General features: G+C 49.2%; 1 protein-coding gene across 1 annotated transcript in view; it reads left to right on the top strand.

Annotated features, from left to right (window-relative positions):
- The first annotated feature begins 535 nt into the window (after nucleotides 1-535).
- Nucleotides 536-18,240, top strand: part of LOC146969277 (insulin receptor substrate 1-B) — a 50,810-nt gene continuing 33,105 nt past the window's right edge. The window contains exons 1-3 of the mRNA XM_085760256.1: nucleotides 536-1,245; nucleotides 12,758-13,059; nucleotides 13,443-16,659. Coding sequence (XP_085616382.1) covers nucleotides 801-1,245; nucleotides 12,758-13,059; nucleotides 13,443-16,659 — 3,964 coding nt within the window. The 5' untranslated portion in view covers nucleotides 536-800. The remainder of the gene's footprint in view (nucleotides 1,246-12,757; nucleotides 13,060-13,442; nucleotides 16,660-18,240) is intronic.

Below are 18,240 nucleotides of genomic sequence, written 5' to 3'. Positions count from 1 at the left end.
AACACAAAAGTTGACTGTGAGTCTGTGGCGTTTCTGTTTTTCCGAGCTCGGGCTGGGGTCCGTGAACGCGCCGTGTTCCAGAGTACTAGTACAGCGGTGAGTGACAGTCCCGCTCCACGGTAGCTGCTCCGCCGCCGCCGCCGCTCTCCACACCACGGCAACACGAGCCGAGCCGAGCCGAGCCGAGTAGGGCAGGCAGGCAGGGGTGTGTAGGGTAGGGGGACACACACACACGGCCTGAGAGACAGCGGCAGTGTGCAGCAGGACGGGCTCTGTCCTCCGTGATGTGCAGTAAATGGGGTTAAACCGCTCAGACTGCGCTTGGAAACAGCAGCAGCAGCAGCAGTGATAGTAGTAGTGGAGAGTAGGGGGAGCTCCGCGCCGAGCTCCGCCGCATGTGCTCGCCCGTGTGTGCGCCTGGAAAACTTGCGCTGGGGTCGGAGAAGAGGAACAAGCAGAAGAAGAAAGAGAGAGAAAGAAAAAGAGAAGGAGGAGGGGGACAGACTGCTGCAGCAGCCGCGGATAAAACCCCGCTTCGCTTCAGGGTTTGACCTCCGGGACTCGCAGACGCAGCAACCCGAACCGACCTCTGCCTCCCCTCTCACATGCCTGCGTTGATGTGGGAGAGAGAGGGAGGGGAGCAGCAGCGGAGCAGCCGGGGGATGTTTCACTTTGAATCCCCCCGCTGCTGAACTTGCAGAAATACTACAAGAGAAATCAAAGAAGTTTATTTTTTTCCTCTCTCTTTTATTTTTATTTTTTGTTTTTCTTATTTGTATGTGGGAGTAAAAGCGGCTGTCATGGAGAACCAAGCGGGCGAGCCTCAGCCTCAGCCCCAGCAGCCCCAGCAGCAGCCGCCGCCGCCGCAGCAGCCCCAGCAGCCCCAGCAGCAGCAGCTTCAGCCCCAGCAGCTCCACCACAACTGCTGCGAGGACGTGCGGAAGAGCGGCTACCTCCGCAAGCAGAAGTCCATGCACCGGCGCTACTTCGTGCTCCGCGCCGCCTCGGAGCGCGGCCCTTCCCGCCTGGAGTACTACGAGAGCGAGAAGAAGTTCCGCGGCAAGGCCCCCGTCCCGAAGAAAGCGGTGGCGCTGGAGACCTGCTTCAACATCAACAAGCGCGCCGACTCCAAGAACAAGCACATGATCGTGCTCTACACCCGGGCGGAGAGCTTCGCCATCGCCGCGGAGAACGAGGCGGACCAGGACGAGTGGTACCAGGCCATGGTGGACCTGCAGTGCAAAAGTAAGCAGCAATGTGTGTAAAAGTGTAAAAAAAAAAAGAAGAAAAAAAAAAGTTAAAACACACTCAACAAACACATGCACATGCACGTGCACGCCAGCATGCATAGCATACACACACACACACACTGAACGGTGCATGAGGAGAAACGTGGCAGCAGAAAACACACGGGGCAGCTTCAGATCAGTGTTTTGGACAGTGTGCAGGGAGGGAGCATTAAAATAACACACACAAAAAAAAACTAAGACAAGTTCACACAGTTTGTGTCTGTGACCTGGTTGCACTGCCTTTTGGAAACTATATATGTGACCCGATCCATCAAAATGAGTCACAGTGACCCAAATTTCAAAGTTGAGATTTTGGTATCAATGGAAAGATTAGAAAATAAGCTTTAAAATGATACCCTAGTCAAAGTCATACAGTTCATGGTTTTCGAGATGTGGCCATTTGAATTACGATCTTTCACTCTCTCATTCTGTTCTAAAACCTGAGAAAATAGCAGTTAAAGTTTTTGCCAGTGACAGCTGGCATCTGTTCCTGTACCACGTGATTACACGCACCCTATACGGTCCCTTGTTGTCATAGATGCAGCATTCAATGACCCTCGGAAAGCAGGGAATCTCACAATTCAGATGCTTTTTACAGCTCGTTTCTATCATAAACGGTTCAGAAGTTGTCATGTTTTGTTGACATTTTGTAAAACATGTGCAAGCGTGTACGTTCGGGTTAGCATCGATGCTACGTTCGGTTTAGCATCGATGCTACGCTCTGTTAGCGTCGATGCTACGCTCTGTTAGCTTCGATGCTACTCGGTTTAGCATCTGTTTCTGTATCCGTCCCTTCTCGTCATAGATGCAACATTCAATGACCGTCGGAAAGCGGAGAATCCCGCGATTCAGATGCAGTTTACAGCTCGTCTCTATCATGAACGGTTCAGAAGATATTTCATGTTTTGCACCGAAGCAACACTCATTTTCAGAGGGTTTAACTTGCAAGTCAACTTTAATCATCATTTACGTGTCTTTTCTCAATTATCTGAACTGTGAAACTTTGGGAGATTGTTTTTGAATGTCATTGCTTTGAAATTAGGGTAAAAAAATTTTTTTGATTTTCTATGGGTTTTCCATGTTATCAGCTGATTATCTAAAAATAGAACGTTGCGACTTCCGACTCATTTTGATGGAACGGGTCACATATTAGGACCTCAGGCTGGGTGGTGGTGGAGGTGTGCATTTTTTTACACTTTGAGAACAGGTTGGGATTGTTTACAGATGTCCTCTCTGACAGGAGTGTGTGTGTAAACATGCGCCTCTGAGCTGCTGCACACACACATCCTCCACCAGTCCTTATCATACTGGTGTCAGGCTTTTTTTTTTTTTTTGGTGGTGGGGTATTTGCTCCCAGTTGCAGCTGCAGACTTGTTGGGTTCTTCGTCTTCTTGTGGGGCCCCTCCACCGAGCAGATAGAACTCAAACACACCCTGCCCTCGTGTTTACTCTGCCTGCTCTGCTTCTTTTCTGCTGACACTGCGATATTACATCAGGCATCGATCCCACAAGAGGAGTCAAAAAAATAAGAGAGAAAAAAAAAAAAAAGCCTAGAACTAGTCAAAAAGTAGAAGAAGTCTTCATCTGACCTCTCATTAAGAGTTTGTGCAAATGGCCTCAGACCTTGTGTAGATTTTTGTGTGTTTTTTCCCTCTCAGATGGCGTCTATCAGCCGCTGTGTAAACACAGCTGTCGGAGCAATACTGGTGAGCACAGCAACGTCAAATCACCTGTTCTGTTCAGAGACAGACCCCCCCCTCCCTTAACACACACACATACACACACACACATACACACACACACCCCTCGCTGGGACAGACCAGCCGCGGCCACAGGGGACACATGACGCAATCTTGGCAAACGTACGGCCCCACCGAGTTCAAGGTGCTTCTCTTACACATGACCTGCCGCTGTGTTACGTAAAGCAGTCTGAAGAGGGAGGATGATGGGTGGTGGAGGTGTGTGTGTGTATATGTGTGTGTGTGTGGATGGATAAAACACCTGAGGAGGGAGAGAGGGAGAGGGAGAGGGAGTCCAGGCTGCACTCATCCTGATAGATCTTCTTTAATATTTCAGTTTGGAGCCACGCAGAGAAAGTTGTTTCAACAAATCTCTCTGATTTATCAGCTCCAGAGAAGCTCCAGGCTGCCAGTAGGTGCATTAGGGGAATCTGGAGTAACCCCTGCAGATTTGATGTTGGTGTCAACACAGTGCCCCCTCCTCCTCCTCCCCTTCCTCCTTACTCCTCCTCCTCCCTCCTCCTCCTCCATCCTCCTCCCTCCTTCTTCCCCGCTTTTGCTTTAACACAACTGTGGCTGTGTGTTTGTGTGCGTACAAGCCCCACTCTTCCCTGAGTATTTGACGAGCTTCCGCGAGACGGGGGAAAGTGAATAGACAGATGTTGGGGAAGCTGAGTTTGCAGCCTTTTCTATGCAAACTTATACTTTTTATTCATACATACATTTCCAAAGAGCAAATAACCCGAGCTACAGTTGCTAAGTGCTGGTGCCTAAAGGTCAAGGTGCAGAAATCCTATAGCTTTAATGGCAGCAGCTCTCTATAAGGAAACCACCGGACCAATCGTGAGGCTGTTAACGTCTCCAGTCGAGTCAGAGCTCCTCATCCCCTCTTTCTCTCTCTCTTTCCCCTTTTGTTGCTTCAAGTGTTGGGTTTCTTCTGTAAATCATCCTCTCTGACAATGACAGAAAAAAAAAACTGCGGCCGTGCTGCTGTGTAAACTCGCACGCTGGCAGGCATCTTCTTGTGGTATGTGCTGCAGCTCACACACACAGTTTCTGTTTGGATGAAAGGAAGAAATGCCACACACACACACACACACAGACACACATGCATGATCCAGGGTTTGGATCATGCATGTAAGGGTTGTATGGTAACAGCCAATCGCTGCCTGAACCTGCATGCGTGTGAAAATAGCTTAAACGCACACTCCATGCTGAACGCTGTCAGGATTCCTGCCTGTACACTGCAAAAACTCAAAATCTTTCCAAGAATATTGGTCTTATTTCTTGTCAAAATGTCTCATTTCTAGTCAAAACTAAACTCTTTTCACTAAAAACGAACTTGTTTTTAGATAATTTTCATTTGTTTCAAACAAATTTTCAGAAAAATCTGCCAGTCAAAGCAAGTTTTTTGTGCTTGTAGTAAGAAAGAAAAACTTGATCCATGATCAGATTTTTCTACTTATTTCAAGTGAAAATATGTTTGAGGAGTCTAAAAACAAGCTACTTTTTAATGTGATGAGTCTTATTTTAATTATAATGAGATTTGTTTTGTCTAGAAATGACATTTTGACTAGAAATAAGACAAATATTCTTGGTAAGATTTTGAGTTTTTGCAGTGTAATAACCCTCCTCAGGTATGTGCAGCTCCTACACAGTTACAAGTCTTTAGTTTCTGTGTGTTCAATGAACCCTTCCACCCACCTCCACCTCCACCTCCTCCACCCTCTGTCTCTCACTCCTCCTCTGCTCCTCCGCTCGTCCTCCTGCAGACTGAGGAGATGCATCGTGGTGAGGCAAAACACAATAAATCCAGCTATAGTAGAGTGAGTCCAGCCCTCCTTCCCTCCCTCCCCTCCCCTTCCCACCTCCATGCTGTGCTCCAGGCCTGGGAAACTCACCTAAAGCTGCCCATGCAGGAACCAGTCCACTATCACACGGCCCCCCCCCTGAAGCTGGCGGTAATTACACAAACACGAGCCAGCTGCCGTGCAGGGCGATATTAGGATCCCCAGTTATTTATTCAGCTGAGTCCAGTAAGACCCTTTCGGGCAGCGAGTACAGTATCGGGCTGGAGGGCAGCTATTTGCTCAACTATTAGGAGTCAGCGGAGTGTGTAAAGGCTTAACCTCCATGAAACGGGGCGGAGGTGCGGCCCGCGGTCGCCCGGTCTGCCAGGAAAACTGTCCCGCGGCTCAGGCCCCACCTCAGGAATCGTTGTTGACCTCAATAAAACAACATGGCAGGAGTCAAACTTTGGAACAAGAGAGACACACTATCTACAAACACACCCACACACACTCATACACACAAACACACATGCAGATATGGCTAGATGTGTCAAAATAAAGACACAATCAAGAATCAGATGAAGCCAGGCTGACTAATCAAGTGAAAATAATTTGAACTGATTAGAGACTTTGTTGTTTATTTTTAAAGGGGCTTTTCCTCTGAAAACGTAATAACATAAGACTTTTATTTTGAAAAAAGAAAAAAAAAGAAAACTCAAAGTCCATTTATTGCTTTAGCTTGATAGCTTTCTTTAAGCAAACATCTTGTATATGGACTTTGGATGAAGTTTTTCTTGTATGTGTTGTTATTCCCAGTTTAAAAATACATTTTAACATCCTCTGTTTTTTTAATTTCTCACCCAGCTTGATCAATAAAATAATCTATCTGCCGTCTATTTTCCCACAGTCCAGGGTGATTTATCTGTCAGTCATGTTTGACAAAGACGAGAAGCAAATTCTCATATTTACAAAGCCAAGAACAAACGTTTGACATTTTTTTTTGCCTCAGGTGCTCCACGCTGTTTTTCTGCTTGTGGACAGTTGGTGAGACATTTGAAGTCTCTCCCCCCTCCTCCTCCTCCTCCTCCTCCTCCTCCTCCTCCTTGGACTCTGAGATAATGACACCGGCAGCTCCTGACTGTTTTCTAAATAAAAGGCACGGATGAGGTTTCGAGGAAGGTTTTGTTGTGATCTTAAGTCGGCCCGCTGACTTCAGTGCAGTACAGTAAAGCTCTGTGGAATTCAGTTTTCCACGTTCAAAATCCCACCCCCCACCCCCCACAAAAAAAGACATTTGAAACAGCGAGGAGCAACATCTGCTTCCAGATTTAATGATATGGTTATTCATGCTAATCCACAAAACCTCAATGTGAACAGATTTTCCCTTTGCTGTAAATCTGTTTCCAGTTGGGTCTGTGGATTATCCTGATGTTAATTTTGACACTTCAGGCACCGCAAAACAGATGCGCCATTGGAGGGCCGACGTGTCGCAGTAGGCTGCGGCTAATATTTCCAGATCTCGGCTAAATGGCGGGGAGACTTTGAGTAGATGTTTTTGTTGTTTTTTTTTTTTGGAGCAAACTGCTTCTTGTTCTCTGTCAGACTCGGCCGGCGAGATGTGGATCTAACCGGTGACTCGCTGAGCCGGGGCCCGATTAGACGTTAAGCTGTACTTAAGCACTGCTCATCTCCCTAATTAGGCAGTAATTGTTGTCTCCGAGGGGCAGCCGCCGGTGGCACAGCCGAGGCAGAGTGCTAATGAAGTCAAAGAGGAGAGGGTAGCTATTGTTGTTGTTGTCTTGAAAACCAGACCTTCAAAAAAAGACAAAAAACTCTCCTCTGAGCGACCCTTTAGTTGAGTGTCCACCTTTTTGTCCCCCCTATTCCTCCCTTGTGAGTCTCCGGTCCAAGCCGAGCGGCGGTGAGCTGCCACGGGGTATTTCCTCTGCATAAATAGTTTGCGCACGTTAACACCCTGTAATTTCATTTAACACGACAAGCCGGGCAGCCAGGCCTCAGCTCAGCGTGGCCAGCTCTGGCTCGTTGCATCACAGTTACAGTAAAACACAGCGGGGCAGGGCACGAGTCAGCAACGCCGGCCTCCGGCTCGGAGTGAGGGTGGGGCAGGGCGGGGCGTCGACCTTACCGCTCTCAGCCCAGACTGTCAATTAAGTGCACGGGTTTGATCGGCAGCAGAGGCGAGGCGAGGCCGGGGGGGCAACATGATCCATTTAGACAACAAGCAGCCATATGCTGAGCGCCATAGGGGCCGTGGGGGCTTTAAATGGACGCTAACCCTTCATAGTGGGGCCGTATTGATCAGCGCTGGTTGATAGTGGAGCATTAACTGCCGTCACACAGGAAGTTCAGGAGTTTACAGTCAGCGCATTAGAAACGGGGGCGAGAAATTAGCGAAAAAACCTTCCACATTAACTGGCGAGGTGCTCCCCAGGGCGAGGGGATCCACAGCAACACAGGATGCTGCACTGATTGGATGTCACACTCAAACAAACATGTTCGTTTTATTTTCATCCCTTAGAAAGCAACAAATGTTAAAAACATACTCCAGAAGAATGGGGGAAGAAAAAAAACTACATGCATGACTTTTGGGATTGAAATGAAACCCAGGAGCTCTGGAGCAAAATTAGGTGAGAGAGGGATCAAATATTTGGTTGTTCTCTACGCTTTGGCGCGGAGACGTGGATACTGCAGGAGACCGGAGAGCTGGACACTCTCCTATTTTCTTTGGACGTCGGCTACCTTCACGAATGCTTCTATACAGAAGTTTGCATGAAATGTATCTGTTCGGTGTGAGGTCTGTAAAGGCCCCCTCTCCATTTTCAGTAGTTTAGATACATGGCTGCACAGTAACACACTTTTAACTGTGTTAGACAGAGTAAAAATGTCATTTATAAACATATTGTGCACAACTTTATGTTATATGATGCACATTTTGATGTAAATGTGTTAATTCTGCTCCTTTGATAATGCTGTCTGCTCATCTCTACTTGTTTTTCTGTCTTTTCCATTTCATGCTCGGTGTTTGCAGTAAATCTACCTAAAATCTAACTAACTTGAAAACTTCAAAAAAAAAAAAAAAAAAAACTTGGATTGAGAGCTTGTGCGGATGGCCAGAATGAATTCCTGAATGGTTCAAATCCCAAAATTGAATTTATCCGCTCTGGAACATTTTGCACAAGAAGGTTTCTTATGCAAGATGCTTTTATTTTGTTAAGAAGGCTCCACGTTTGTAGGAAGCTGGGGGCCTTGGATCCACGCTGCTGGACACGTAGTATTGTTCATATTTACAGTTAACTCCGGGGGACTCTCCAGAACTTTTCCCGTCTGACTCGATATTACAGAACAGTGTGTTTACCAAGCGCGAGCCAGACTGACCCGCAAAGTCCAAGATGGCTGCCAGGTTGTTGAGGGCGTCTGAGGTGTTTTTTTTGCGAGATCTTCAGCTCATTGCTGCAGAGCTGTGTCCTTTTTTTTTGCATGTCTCGTCAAGGGACAACAAGCCTTGGATGCGTCACCAGTAATTTCATGCGCTTATGTGTATGCGCGACTGTGTGTGTGTGTGTGTGTGTGTGTGACTGTGTGTGCTCCTCTGGCTAACACAAACCACATGTGAAATTAACCTTAGGCAGATGCTGGTGTTGGGGAAGCATTGTGTCCCTGAGTGTGGGCCCAGATAGGGGGATTTCAGAGGGTAGAGATGGATGAAGAGATAGGAAGCGGAGGAGTTGAAAAAGAGGAAAGTGGGCACACATGGCAGCCAGAGATTAGACTGGAACCGCTCTCGCTGCTGGGCGGCTCGCTCCTCTGTCTCCCCCAGATACATGCGAGGACACAAAAGTACACAGCTGTCTCCTATCTGTCCATGCCGGTAAGCTGGTACCGGCGGAGAGAGGGGGGGGCGGGTGGGTTGGGGCACGGTAGCCGGGTGGTGTGTAGAAAATGGGGCTTAGGCCCTCAGAAGTTTTCTGTAGCAGTGTTTTGCGGTATTATGGCGCAGCACAGCATGCTGGGGCAATGAGGTCACAGACTTGAAACAGAACCTAGTGAGAGCCAGCCGGGTCGTTGCCAGAGTAGTTTTCCCTGATTTACAGGCTGCATTAGCTAACTAAGACGAGGGATTTCATTCTGATCTCACTATAAATTTCAACCGTTTTTTTTTCTTTTTCTTTTCTTTTTTTTTTTTTAAAGATTTCACAGAGATACATTACATAAAGGTTGTTGCTTGACTCACTCACAGTGGATTCAATGGAAACACATCAGTGTGTGTGTGTGTGTGTGTGTGTGCCCTATACATTTTCAAACTCGATCTCGAACACTACAGATTCCCAGCCCATGTCATCGTGCTTCAATAACAACCCCCACCCGCCCTGTCCCCCCACCCTGCTCCGGCTCAAGACCCCTATGGAAGACCTACTTCCTGAGTAATGTAATAACCATAACAATAATCAGGCTGTCGCTCAGGGATGAGCTGTCAGTATCCCAGCAGGCATCTGGCAGCCTCAGGGGGAAATATCGCACCCCTATATCCCTCCTTGCCCCCCTCCATCCCCTCGCCCTGAAACACACACTCCCTTATAGCACCAGGGCAGTGAGAAAGCAAAGGAGACACGGCGCTGCCTCAACGCCTTTCGCTCAACTCGTGTTTAAATTGGGGTAGATCATGGCTCCTTATGTACAGTCTATGATCTTGGGGGGTTGGGGATCGGGGTGGCTCGAGCGATGGCAAATAAATCGGCATGAATGGACGGCAGTGTAGGTCGCCACACGTCAAAAAACTGCGAGTTTCACGTGTGGTCGCAGGAAGAAGCTGAGGTAAACAGCCGAGGCGTCAATAAGCCAGTGTTGAGTTGTTTTCGTGTTGTTAAATGGGGAAATACTACGCTGCAAACCTGAGATAAATCTGGTCACCTCGTATGAACTTTGTCGACCTCATGTATACACACACACATACACCGAACACACACCGTCAAGGTTGTACCAAGGTTGGCTGAATGTTGCTTGGCACGCATTGCCCTTATTCATCCAGCAAGCTTTAACGCAGATGCTTCATTACCTCCAGGTGTATTTTGCTTTCATGTGCATCCGGCTCCGGCCCTGAGATTCATCTCCACCGCTAAGGGCCATTCTGCGTGCACGTTTTTTTTTCTTTTTTCTAAGGGTTCATTATGTTGTATAGGGGTGGCGTTGTGCTGCACGGAAGTTGACCGGCTGATAACCTCTACATGCAAAGTGGAGTACAAAACACACCGAGCACCACACTACCGTGAAGGTTCCCCCAGAGGAAAAGCCAGGGACGATGTATAATTCATACACCTCTGTGTAGAATCAACCCACCGACTTTATGTAACCATGCAGAAAGGCCCGCGATGTTGTTGGATAAGGGTGGATCTGTCTGCACCCCTAAAGGATTCTGGCAGAGCCTCTTAAAGGTTTTCAGTGCTTTTAAGAGTTGTCGATATGGAGTACGCAGCTGGAGTGGCCATGAGATCAAGGGTGTGTGTGTGTATGTGTGAGCGCCGTGTGAGGGCACAGCTGAGGTTTAAGGCTGCACTGTACTCAAAACAAACAACACACTTGTGCTCTCCTCAAGACACGTTTTTTTTTTAAATGGACTCTTGAAAAGAGAACAGATGCTTCTTCGAGGAACGCGCTGCGCCCACGATCCCAGTCGATGTCAAGCGGTTGAATAAAAAGTTAGATTTTAGAATAAATAAGCCTGTAATTAGATACGTTTTTTTAAAAAAATCCAAGCAATCCTTAAATGAGCCGTCTTTTTCCTGCTTTTAAAAGGCCCTTATTTCCGCCCTGTAATGGCTCGCTGATATCTCTTTGAGATCTCCCACAGTCCCAATTCCCTCGGTGCCCCGCTGCAAAAATCCCCAAACCACCCCTTCCTGTTGTAAATCTAAATCCAGGAGGCAAACGGGGCTACTTGCGCACAGCTCCTCGCACACGGGGCAGAAAAAGCAGTACATGAAACAGCCATGCATGGCCTTGAATGAGTCATCTAATGTAGGGGGAGTGCCTTCACTCAAACACACACACACACACACACAGCCACTAAGCCACAGCCTCCATGGCTTTCAACAAAACATCTATTCTAAGTCTCTTTCAAGTCGAGCGACGGTCCAATTTTAGGGAAGCGAACTGGAAGAGGACACAGCGAGCGAGACACGTCAGACTTCTCTTCCCTCTTTTACAATCACGAGTCAAAACATTTTTTTGGGGAAAGAGGATCTGTGGGAAATGTTTGTCATAACGGGAGCTCGGTTGAACATGGCGTCCTCTGCGCAATGCCGGGCCCTTCGCGTCTCCATATGGTTGTCATTTTAGGATTTGCAGGAGCAGGCTTGGGAAGAGAAGAACAAACACCACACGCACGCAGACGTACAATCATATATCTGAGGTCAGGGGAATGCGACTGCATTTAGCCCAACGCCGTGGCGCTTACAGAAAGAATACCACACAAGCTTTGTGAAGAATTCCTCTTTCACTCAGTTCCTTGTCAGAGAAATCATTTGTCACAACGACACTTCACTGAGCCAGATGTGGAGGGCTAATGAGGCAGGTGCTCGAGTTCACCATTACTGTACAAAGAACATCCTGTTCCCGCGAAGCAAACAGGTGTCCCTCATGGCCGTTTGCTGCTTCACTTTTGTTATGAAGTTGATTGATTCGCCGTTGAAGCTCGGTATCTGTCATGCTCGGGCATATCCCAGCAGGGACAACGAGAAAGTATATGGTACATTCAAGAAGAGTGGGGCCGGGTATGAGGAACATTTTTTGGGTGTTTCCTTTTTTAAAATAGAACATGAATCCACCCCCAAAAAGCATAAGTCACATCATGGTGTGTCCCTATAATCCTGGAGCTTTTTTAGTCAACAATCCTGAAGGCTCTTGTTGCTGGAGGTAAATCCGTAATGTATTCAGAGGCAGTTTAAAAAAGCTGCTGACAATGAGTCGCACAGCATGATAGAATTAAGGTAATTTTCTGGGGTAATGGGCGCATTTCCTGCCTCAGATCTGTGAACAATGCAGTGACTTAATAATATTTGGCCACCTGTTTGGTGTTTTTAACTGCTTAAGTAAGTCCCCTGCCTTTTTTTGTATGGCCGCGACCAGCTTAAATCTCACCGAGGGCTTTCACTCCCCGCATTTCATCGCCTCACTAATTCCTTACTGTCTGAATACAAAACACTTGACACAAAGGGTGAATGGACTGCCTGTGCTGCTGCTGCTAAAAGACACTGGGTTTTATTAGTTTACAAAGCCAGTTTATTGTCATGAGGGCAGATCCAGAAAATGGCTCTTGAGGCTTCAGTCTGTTGGCATTGTTTGCTTTGGTTTTGAGGAATCAGGGAAGATTCACTTGTTAAGCACTTTCCAGGTGTGCTCACTTGTTTTTTCCACAACAGTTGCTTTACTTTCATAGTCATCATTCTTGTGCAGGGCTTCAGTTATCAACCGTTTCTCTCTCTCTCTTTTTTTTCCACACTGGTATGTGTGTGTGTGTGTGTGTGTGTGTGTGCCAGGATGACTGTGTGTGTTTGACAAATGAGACCCCAGTGTATGGAGCCTGCAGGTACAGTGAGCCGGTCTCACAAGCTGCTGCATGCTCAGTTTGAACCCAGATCTGGTTTAAAAATCAGTGAAAAGCTCAATATCAGCACAGCTTGCATAATAAAGGCACCTTGCCCTCCATGAACGGGTAAATAGTGGTAGTTTCACCTGGTGTTCCCTTTGTTCACAGATGCATGAAGGTCATGACAATGCTTCGTTGCAGCCATTAGTGTTCTCCATAAATCCTCCTCTGTAACACTTTAATTACCTCTCTCAATTTTCCAGTCACAGCCTCCACTGTTTTTTATTTTTCACCCCATCAACTCTAAAATCTTTTATCTCTTTTCTGTCCCTAAAGGTAAAAACCCCATTGAAGGCGCCACCGCGGGCGACTACGGCGTCCCCAGTCCTGGCCCCGCATTCAAGGAGGTGTGGCAGGTGAAGGTTTGGCCCAAAGGCCTGGGTCAGGCCAAGAACCTGGTGGGCATCTACAGGCTTTGCTTGACTGACAAGACGGTCAACTTTGTCAAGCTCAACTCTGATGCCGCCGCTGTGGTGCTACAGCTGATGAACGTCAGACGCTGCGGCCATTCAGAAAACTTCTTCTTCGTTGAGGTGGGGCGCTCTGCCGTGACAGGCCCGGGCGAGTTCTGGATGCAGGTGAGCCTGTAATCAGCAATCCCCAGTAGTTTTGACAGTTTTACCCTCCAAATGTAAAGAGCCTATAATCAACAGAGTGAAAGAAATTGCAAAGTTACTCAATGTTAAAGTTGGTGTTGATGCAACCCAACATTATGGTCCTATTTAGGTTTTGATGGTGTAATTAAACCAATCCTAGAAGGCAGATTTAAAGATACATCTTAGATACGAATTTAATTGGAATCCAAATGTGTTTTTAAGAAGAATCAAAGTTCAAAGAGCATTTCAGCCTGAATTCTTGCCATTCTCTTTCATCTCTAACCAATTAGCTCAGAAATAAACATGAAATCTACCAATTGGCATTCAAGTTCACTGGTTGAGAGGGTTTTTGTGTTGCATCCTAGGTGGATGATTCAGTGGTGGCCCAGAACATGCATGAAACCTTGCTCGAGGCAATGAAGGCACTGAGCGAGGAGTTCCGCCAACGCAGCAAATCTCAGTCCAACTCCGGCCCTGGGGGAGGTGCCACTGCCTCTAACCCCATCAGTGTTCCCTCACGCCGCCACCACCCAAACCCTCCTCCCAGCCAAGTGGGCTTCACCCGCCGTCCCCGAACTGAGCCCCCTGGAGGTGCTAATGGTGCAGCTGGAGGCAACAGTGCCAACGCTTCTCCCACCCCGCGGCATAGCTTCCCAAGGTCCCGCACTGCCAGCGACGGGGGGAAGGGTGATGACGGTATAGCAGGGAACATGCCGCTCCAAGGTCCGAGCTCCAGCCCCTCCACCAATGGTTCCTGCTCCACCACCCCAATCCTCAGGTCCAAGTCAGTCCGTTCTGCCCCCAACTCAGCTGCTAAAACTCCCCTTGGGTTGATGCGCTCCATCTCCACCCCAGCGCCCTCCCCAGCCCCAAGCCTCTCCTCAAGCTCTGGGCATGGCTCTGAGTTCGGAGGTGTAACAAATACCGGTGGGGGTCCGGGCTCTGGTGCTTACAGTCGAGTCCCCTCCCACCGTGCGTCCGTCTCAGGATCTCCCAGCGACTACGGCTCCTCAGACGAGTATGGCTCCAGTCCTGGAGATCACACGCTCCTTCCCTCCCCAAGCCTCCCTGGAAGCTCGGTTGGCAGCGTCAGTAGCCAGTCTCTTGGCGACGAGAGCGCCAACTACATCCTGATGGGCCAGCGCAGCAACAGCGCTGGTGGCGGTGCTGGTGGTTGTGGTGGAGGCAGTAATCAGGGAAGCTTGACGTCCAGCTCCCTTCCAGCACCTGCAACCTCAGCCTGTGGCTCTCAGCCCCAGACCAGGAGAGTGCTGCGCCGCTCCTCCAGCCGCGAATGTGAAGCCGAACGTCGGTTGTTGAGTAAGCGTGCGTCCTTACCTCCTATGACCCTGGAGAGGCTGGCCCCGCGTCAGCGTAGAGCTGAGGAACCGGCAGAAGAAGATTCGGCCGATTATGCCATCATGTCCAGGAGCACCAGCCGCGAGTCCTTCACCTCAATGTCCTCTCAGAGGGAGTCTGTCATGGGCGCTGGATCAGCAGGGGGAGGAGGAGGAGGATATTTGGATGTGGCTGGGGAGTTTAAAAGTGAGGGGAGTGGAGGAGCAGGTGGAGGTGTAGATTTAGGGGTGGACAACGGGTACATGTCCATGCTGCCTGGCGTCACTCAGCCTCCTGTATCCCTGTCCCAGTCGATGGCTGTCTCTGTCCCAGACTCAGATTCAAAACCTGCTGATGATTACATGGCCATGACCCCAAACAACAGCGTGTCCCCTCCACAGCAGATCAGGCCTCCGCCAGCTTCTGACGGCTACATGATAATGTCCCCCAATAGCAGCTGCTCCCCTGACCAGAGGGGAGGGCTCTCTGGAGGGGCCTGGGTGGGCAGTGGCAGCGCAGACAGCAGGGCAGGTAGCGACTATATGAACATGTCTCCAATCAGCGCACGTTCTGTGAACGGCAGCCCCCCACCTCCTGACCACAGCGGCCATTTAGAGGCCAGCTCCCAACAGCAAGCCCCCAAGATGGTGTATTCTTACTATTCCCTTCCCCGGTCATACAAACATAACCCCTCTGCTGGACACTTTGACGATGGTCCCGGACGAGGCAGAAGGCCCAATGGGAGTTGCAGTAGGGGAATGGGTGGAGGTAGGACGATGGGAGGGCGTCAGGAGCAACCAGCGACAGGTAACTCAGCTGTCGGACGCCACCTGTCGCTATCGTCTTCCTCGTACTCCTCCAGCTCAGCCAGCAGCGAGAGCCTCGGGGAGGGTGAGGAGCGAGCCACCCAGGCAGCGAGCACCACAGCTGGGGGAGCTCAGTCCAAAGACGGGAGTAAGCTCCAGCAGAGACGGGGCTCTGGCGGGTTCTCCAAGCAGGGTAGCCATACCAGAAACAGACCGGTGAGCCTGTTCGTTGACGTATCCAAGGCTAATACCCTTCCGAGAGTTCGTGAGAACCCCCTGCCTCCCGAACCCAAGAGCCCTGGGGAGTACGTAAGCATCGAGTTCAAAGGGGAGAAGTACAACCAGACTGTGGTTGGGGGCGGGCGTGGCAGGGGTCTCAGACACGGCTTATCACTGCCTCATGGCTCAAGCAGCCAGCATCCTCAACACAGGCCCACTTCTTGCTTAGGTAACTTTGTCCCATTGTCCCGTAGCCCCTCTGCCCCCATCACTCCCCCGGCTGCCTCCGAGTACGTCAACATGGACTTGGGCCCGTCTCCTTCCCCCTCACCACTCTCCCTTACCCCGCTGGTTTTCCCATCTTTCCACACCCCTCCCACGCCTCCAACTCTTGCTCACGCCCCCAAAGCCTGTGATGAGGGTATGACTCGTCCTCGCGAAGAGAGGGCTGAAGTGGCCGAGGCCCCGCTAAGGAAAAGCAGAGAAAAAGCACCATCGGTGACTGAGTCCGAGTCTCCTACATCCTGTGGGGACTACACAGAGATGGCCTTCAGCTTGAACAGTAACACCGTCCCTAGGTCGTCAACCAGTGTCTCCCCCAAAGCCCCTTCCCCCACCAGGACTGATCCCTCTGTTCCTGGACTTTCGCGAGGTCTAGACTTCCCCATCGCCAAACCGGGACTCAACCCCGACCACGGGGCTAAAGTGATCCGGGCCGATCCTCAAGGACGCAGACGACACTGCTCAGAAACCTTCCTAGCCTCGCCTTCCCTCCCCACCTCTACCTCTACCTCTACTTCCTCTTCCTCCACTGCCTCCCTGTTTCCAGAACACGCCCAAGCCGTGGCCCGCCGACTGGGCTTCGAAAGCATGCTGTGGGGGAATGGTGCTGTGACTGATACCCCCACTCCCTGTCCCCTCCCCGGACAGCAGCCCTTGCCCTCAAACACTCAGACTTCGTCCACAGAGCAAGGTCTTAACTACATTGACTTGGACTTGGTCAACAAAGAGAGCCCCCACTTGGGCGGCCTGGATGGACCCTCAGGTAGCCAGGCCTCCTCTCGCCTCTTCTCCGTTCTGGGTGGAGGTTCTGGGATCGGGGGAGTTGGCGCGGCGGTCGGCGGCAGCAGCAGCTCCAGCCTCAACACTTACGCCAGCATCGACTTCTACAAATCAGAGGAGCTGCGGACACATCAGAATGGAAACAAGGAGGGAACAGGTAAGAGCTGCTTTTTTTATTCTTTCCATTTATATCGTCCTCTTTTTTTCTTTCTCTCTGTTCTTTCTTATTCTCTGTCACACTATCCAGAGGGAGAAAAATACATTTTCAAGCTAATCCAATGGAGAACAGTCTCCCTCTCCATCCATGCTAGTAATCAACTTCACCTGGCGCCATGTTAGAACGTAGACCCCGGTCTGATTTATATGACTGTCCACATAATCCACCATATGAGATGTCGAAGGTCTGCAGCGACAATTTGGAAATTGATTTCAGTGCGCAGTTTTTACTTGATGTGATTATGTAAGGTGTTGGAGGCCAGACAACCTATTGGAATATCAATGAATATCGATATTCCAGAGATGACTATTGATCCTTTCCAGGCTTTTTACATGTCCTGTCAGCTTTCCCAGTGCTGCACCTCCTCAAATTCTGGTTTTCTGTTCAGCGTTTTGGCTGCAGATACAGGAGACAAACCTGCTGCTCCTCCTGGTTCTTCTGGTTGTTTACCAGTGGTTAGCTCTCGGCAAAGGAAACATTCAAAAACCTTTTACTCCAAGTTCAGCTGAGATTAACTTTGACCCTTTTTTCCCATTGACCTGTCAAATTTAGATCCTCCAGTGAGCATGAGTGGGAGAAACCAGCAGAGGAGAAAAGTGATCCACATTGTAGTATAATGTTTTTACATATAATATATTATAAAGTCTAAACTGAATTTTTGGATGATGTAGAATTTATTGAAACCAAAATTTAATTAGTAGGTGACGATATGCATGATTTTAAATTAGGCTGACTTGCATTCACTGTGACTGCCGTGTTGTTGAGAATGGTTTTTGGGTTACCAAGGGAGGTCATTGAGGGCAGATGATGGATTTCCATTGTATTTACATTTTTTCCAACTGTGGGGGGCAATTTCTGGCTGTGGGGTACCACCATGGCCAAACAATGCCTCAACTAGGTCACTGTGAGACGTTTCCTCATAGAAAAACATTCTCTTTGAGCCGCTGTCTGTACTAAATTGGCCCGTTAAGAAATAGACGCCTGCAGTTTTAAGCAGATAGAGCAGCATTTAAATGGAGATGTGGATTTATATGCATCAGTAAAACACTCAGTAGTCTTACTTAACCTTCCACAGCAGGGCTCTTGTGATGAATGCATCCTGCCAAGGCTCGCTGTTTGTGTAAGCGCCGCTAGCCTCCACATGATTTGTGCTGCAGGTTGTGTTGTAGACTCGAAAGCCCTCTGAGTCTCTGCGGTAAACATTTCATAGCTCCGCCGCTCAGTTGGATTTAATGAAGAATTTAAGGCATTAGCAAAAACTCATCTCGGGATCTTGCGGGCGAGCAGGCGGCGCGGTCGAGCTCAACAGTTTGGTTTTCATAGATTCCACAGATGGAAATGAACCGTCGTGGGGCTGCGTCCATACGTCGCCGTGCTGGTTTTATTGGGAAAAGTTTTTGGAGGCCGTGTTTCGGTGGGAGCGGGGCGGCGTTGTCGGCCGTATTTTAAATAGAAGGGCTCGCAGGCTGCCACAGTGGGACCATATGGGCCCTGGCTGCTGAAGTACGTCAGCGGGGCAGC

Source organism: Trachurus japonicus, chromosome 18 (genome assembly GCF_045865225.1).
Source record: "Trachurus japonicus isolate A0001 chromosome 18, Traja_1.0".
NCBI lineage: Eukaryota > Metazoa > Chordata > Actinopteri > Carangiformes > Carangidae > Trachurus > Trachurus japonicus.
Note: the sequence above shows the minus strand (reverse complement) of the source record. Positions and strands in the feature narration are given on the sequence as shown.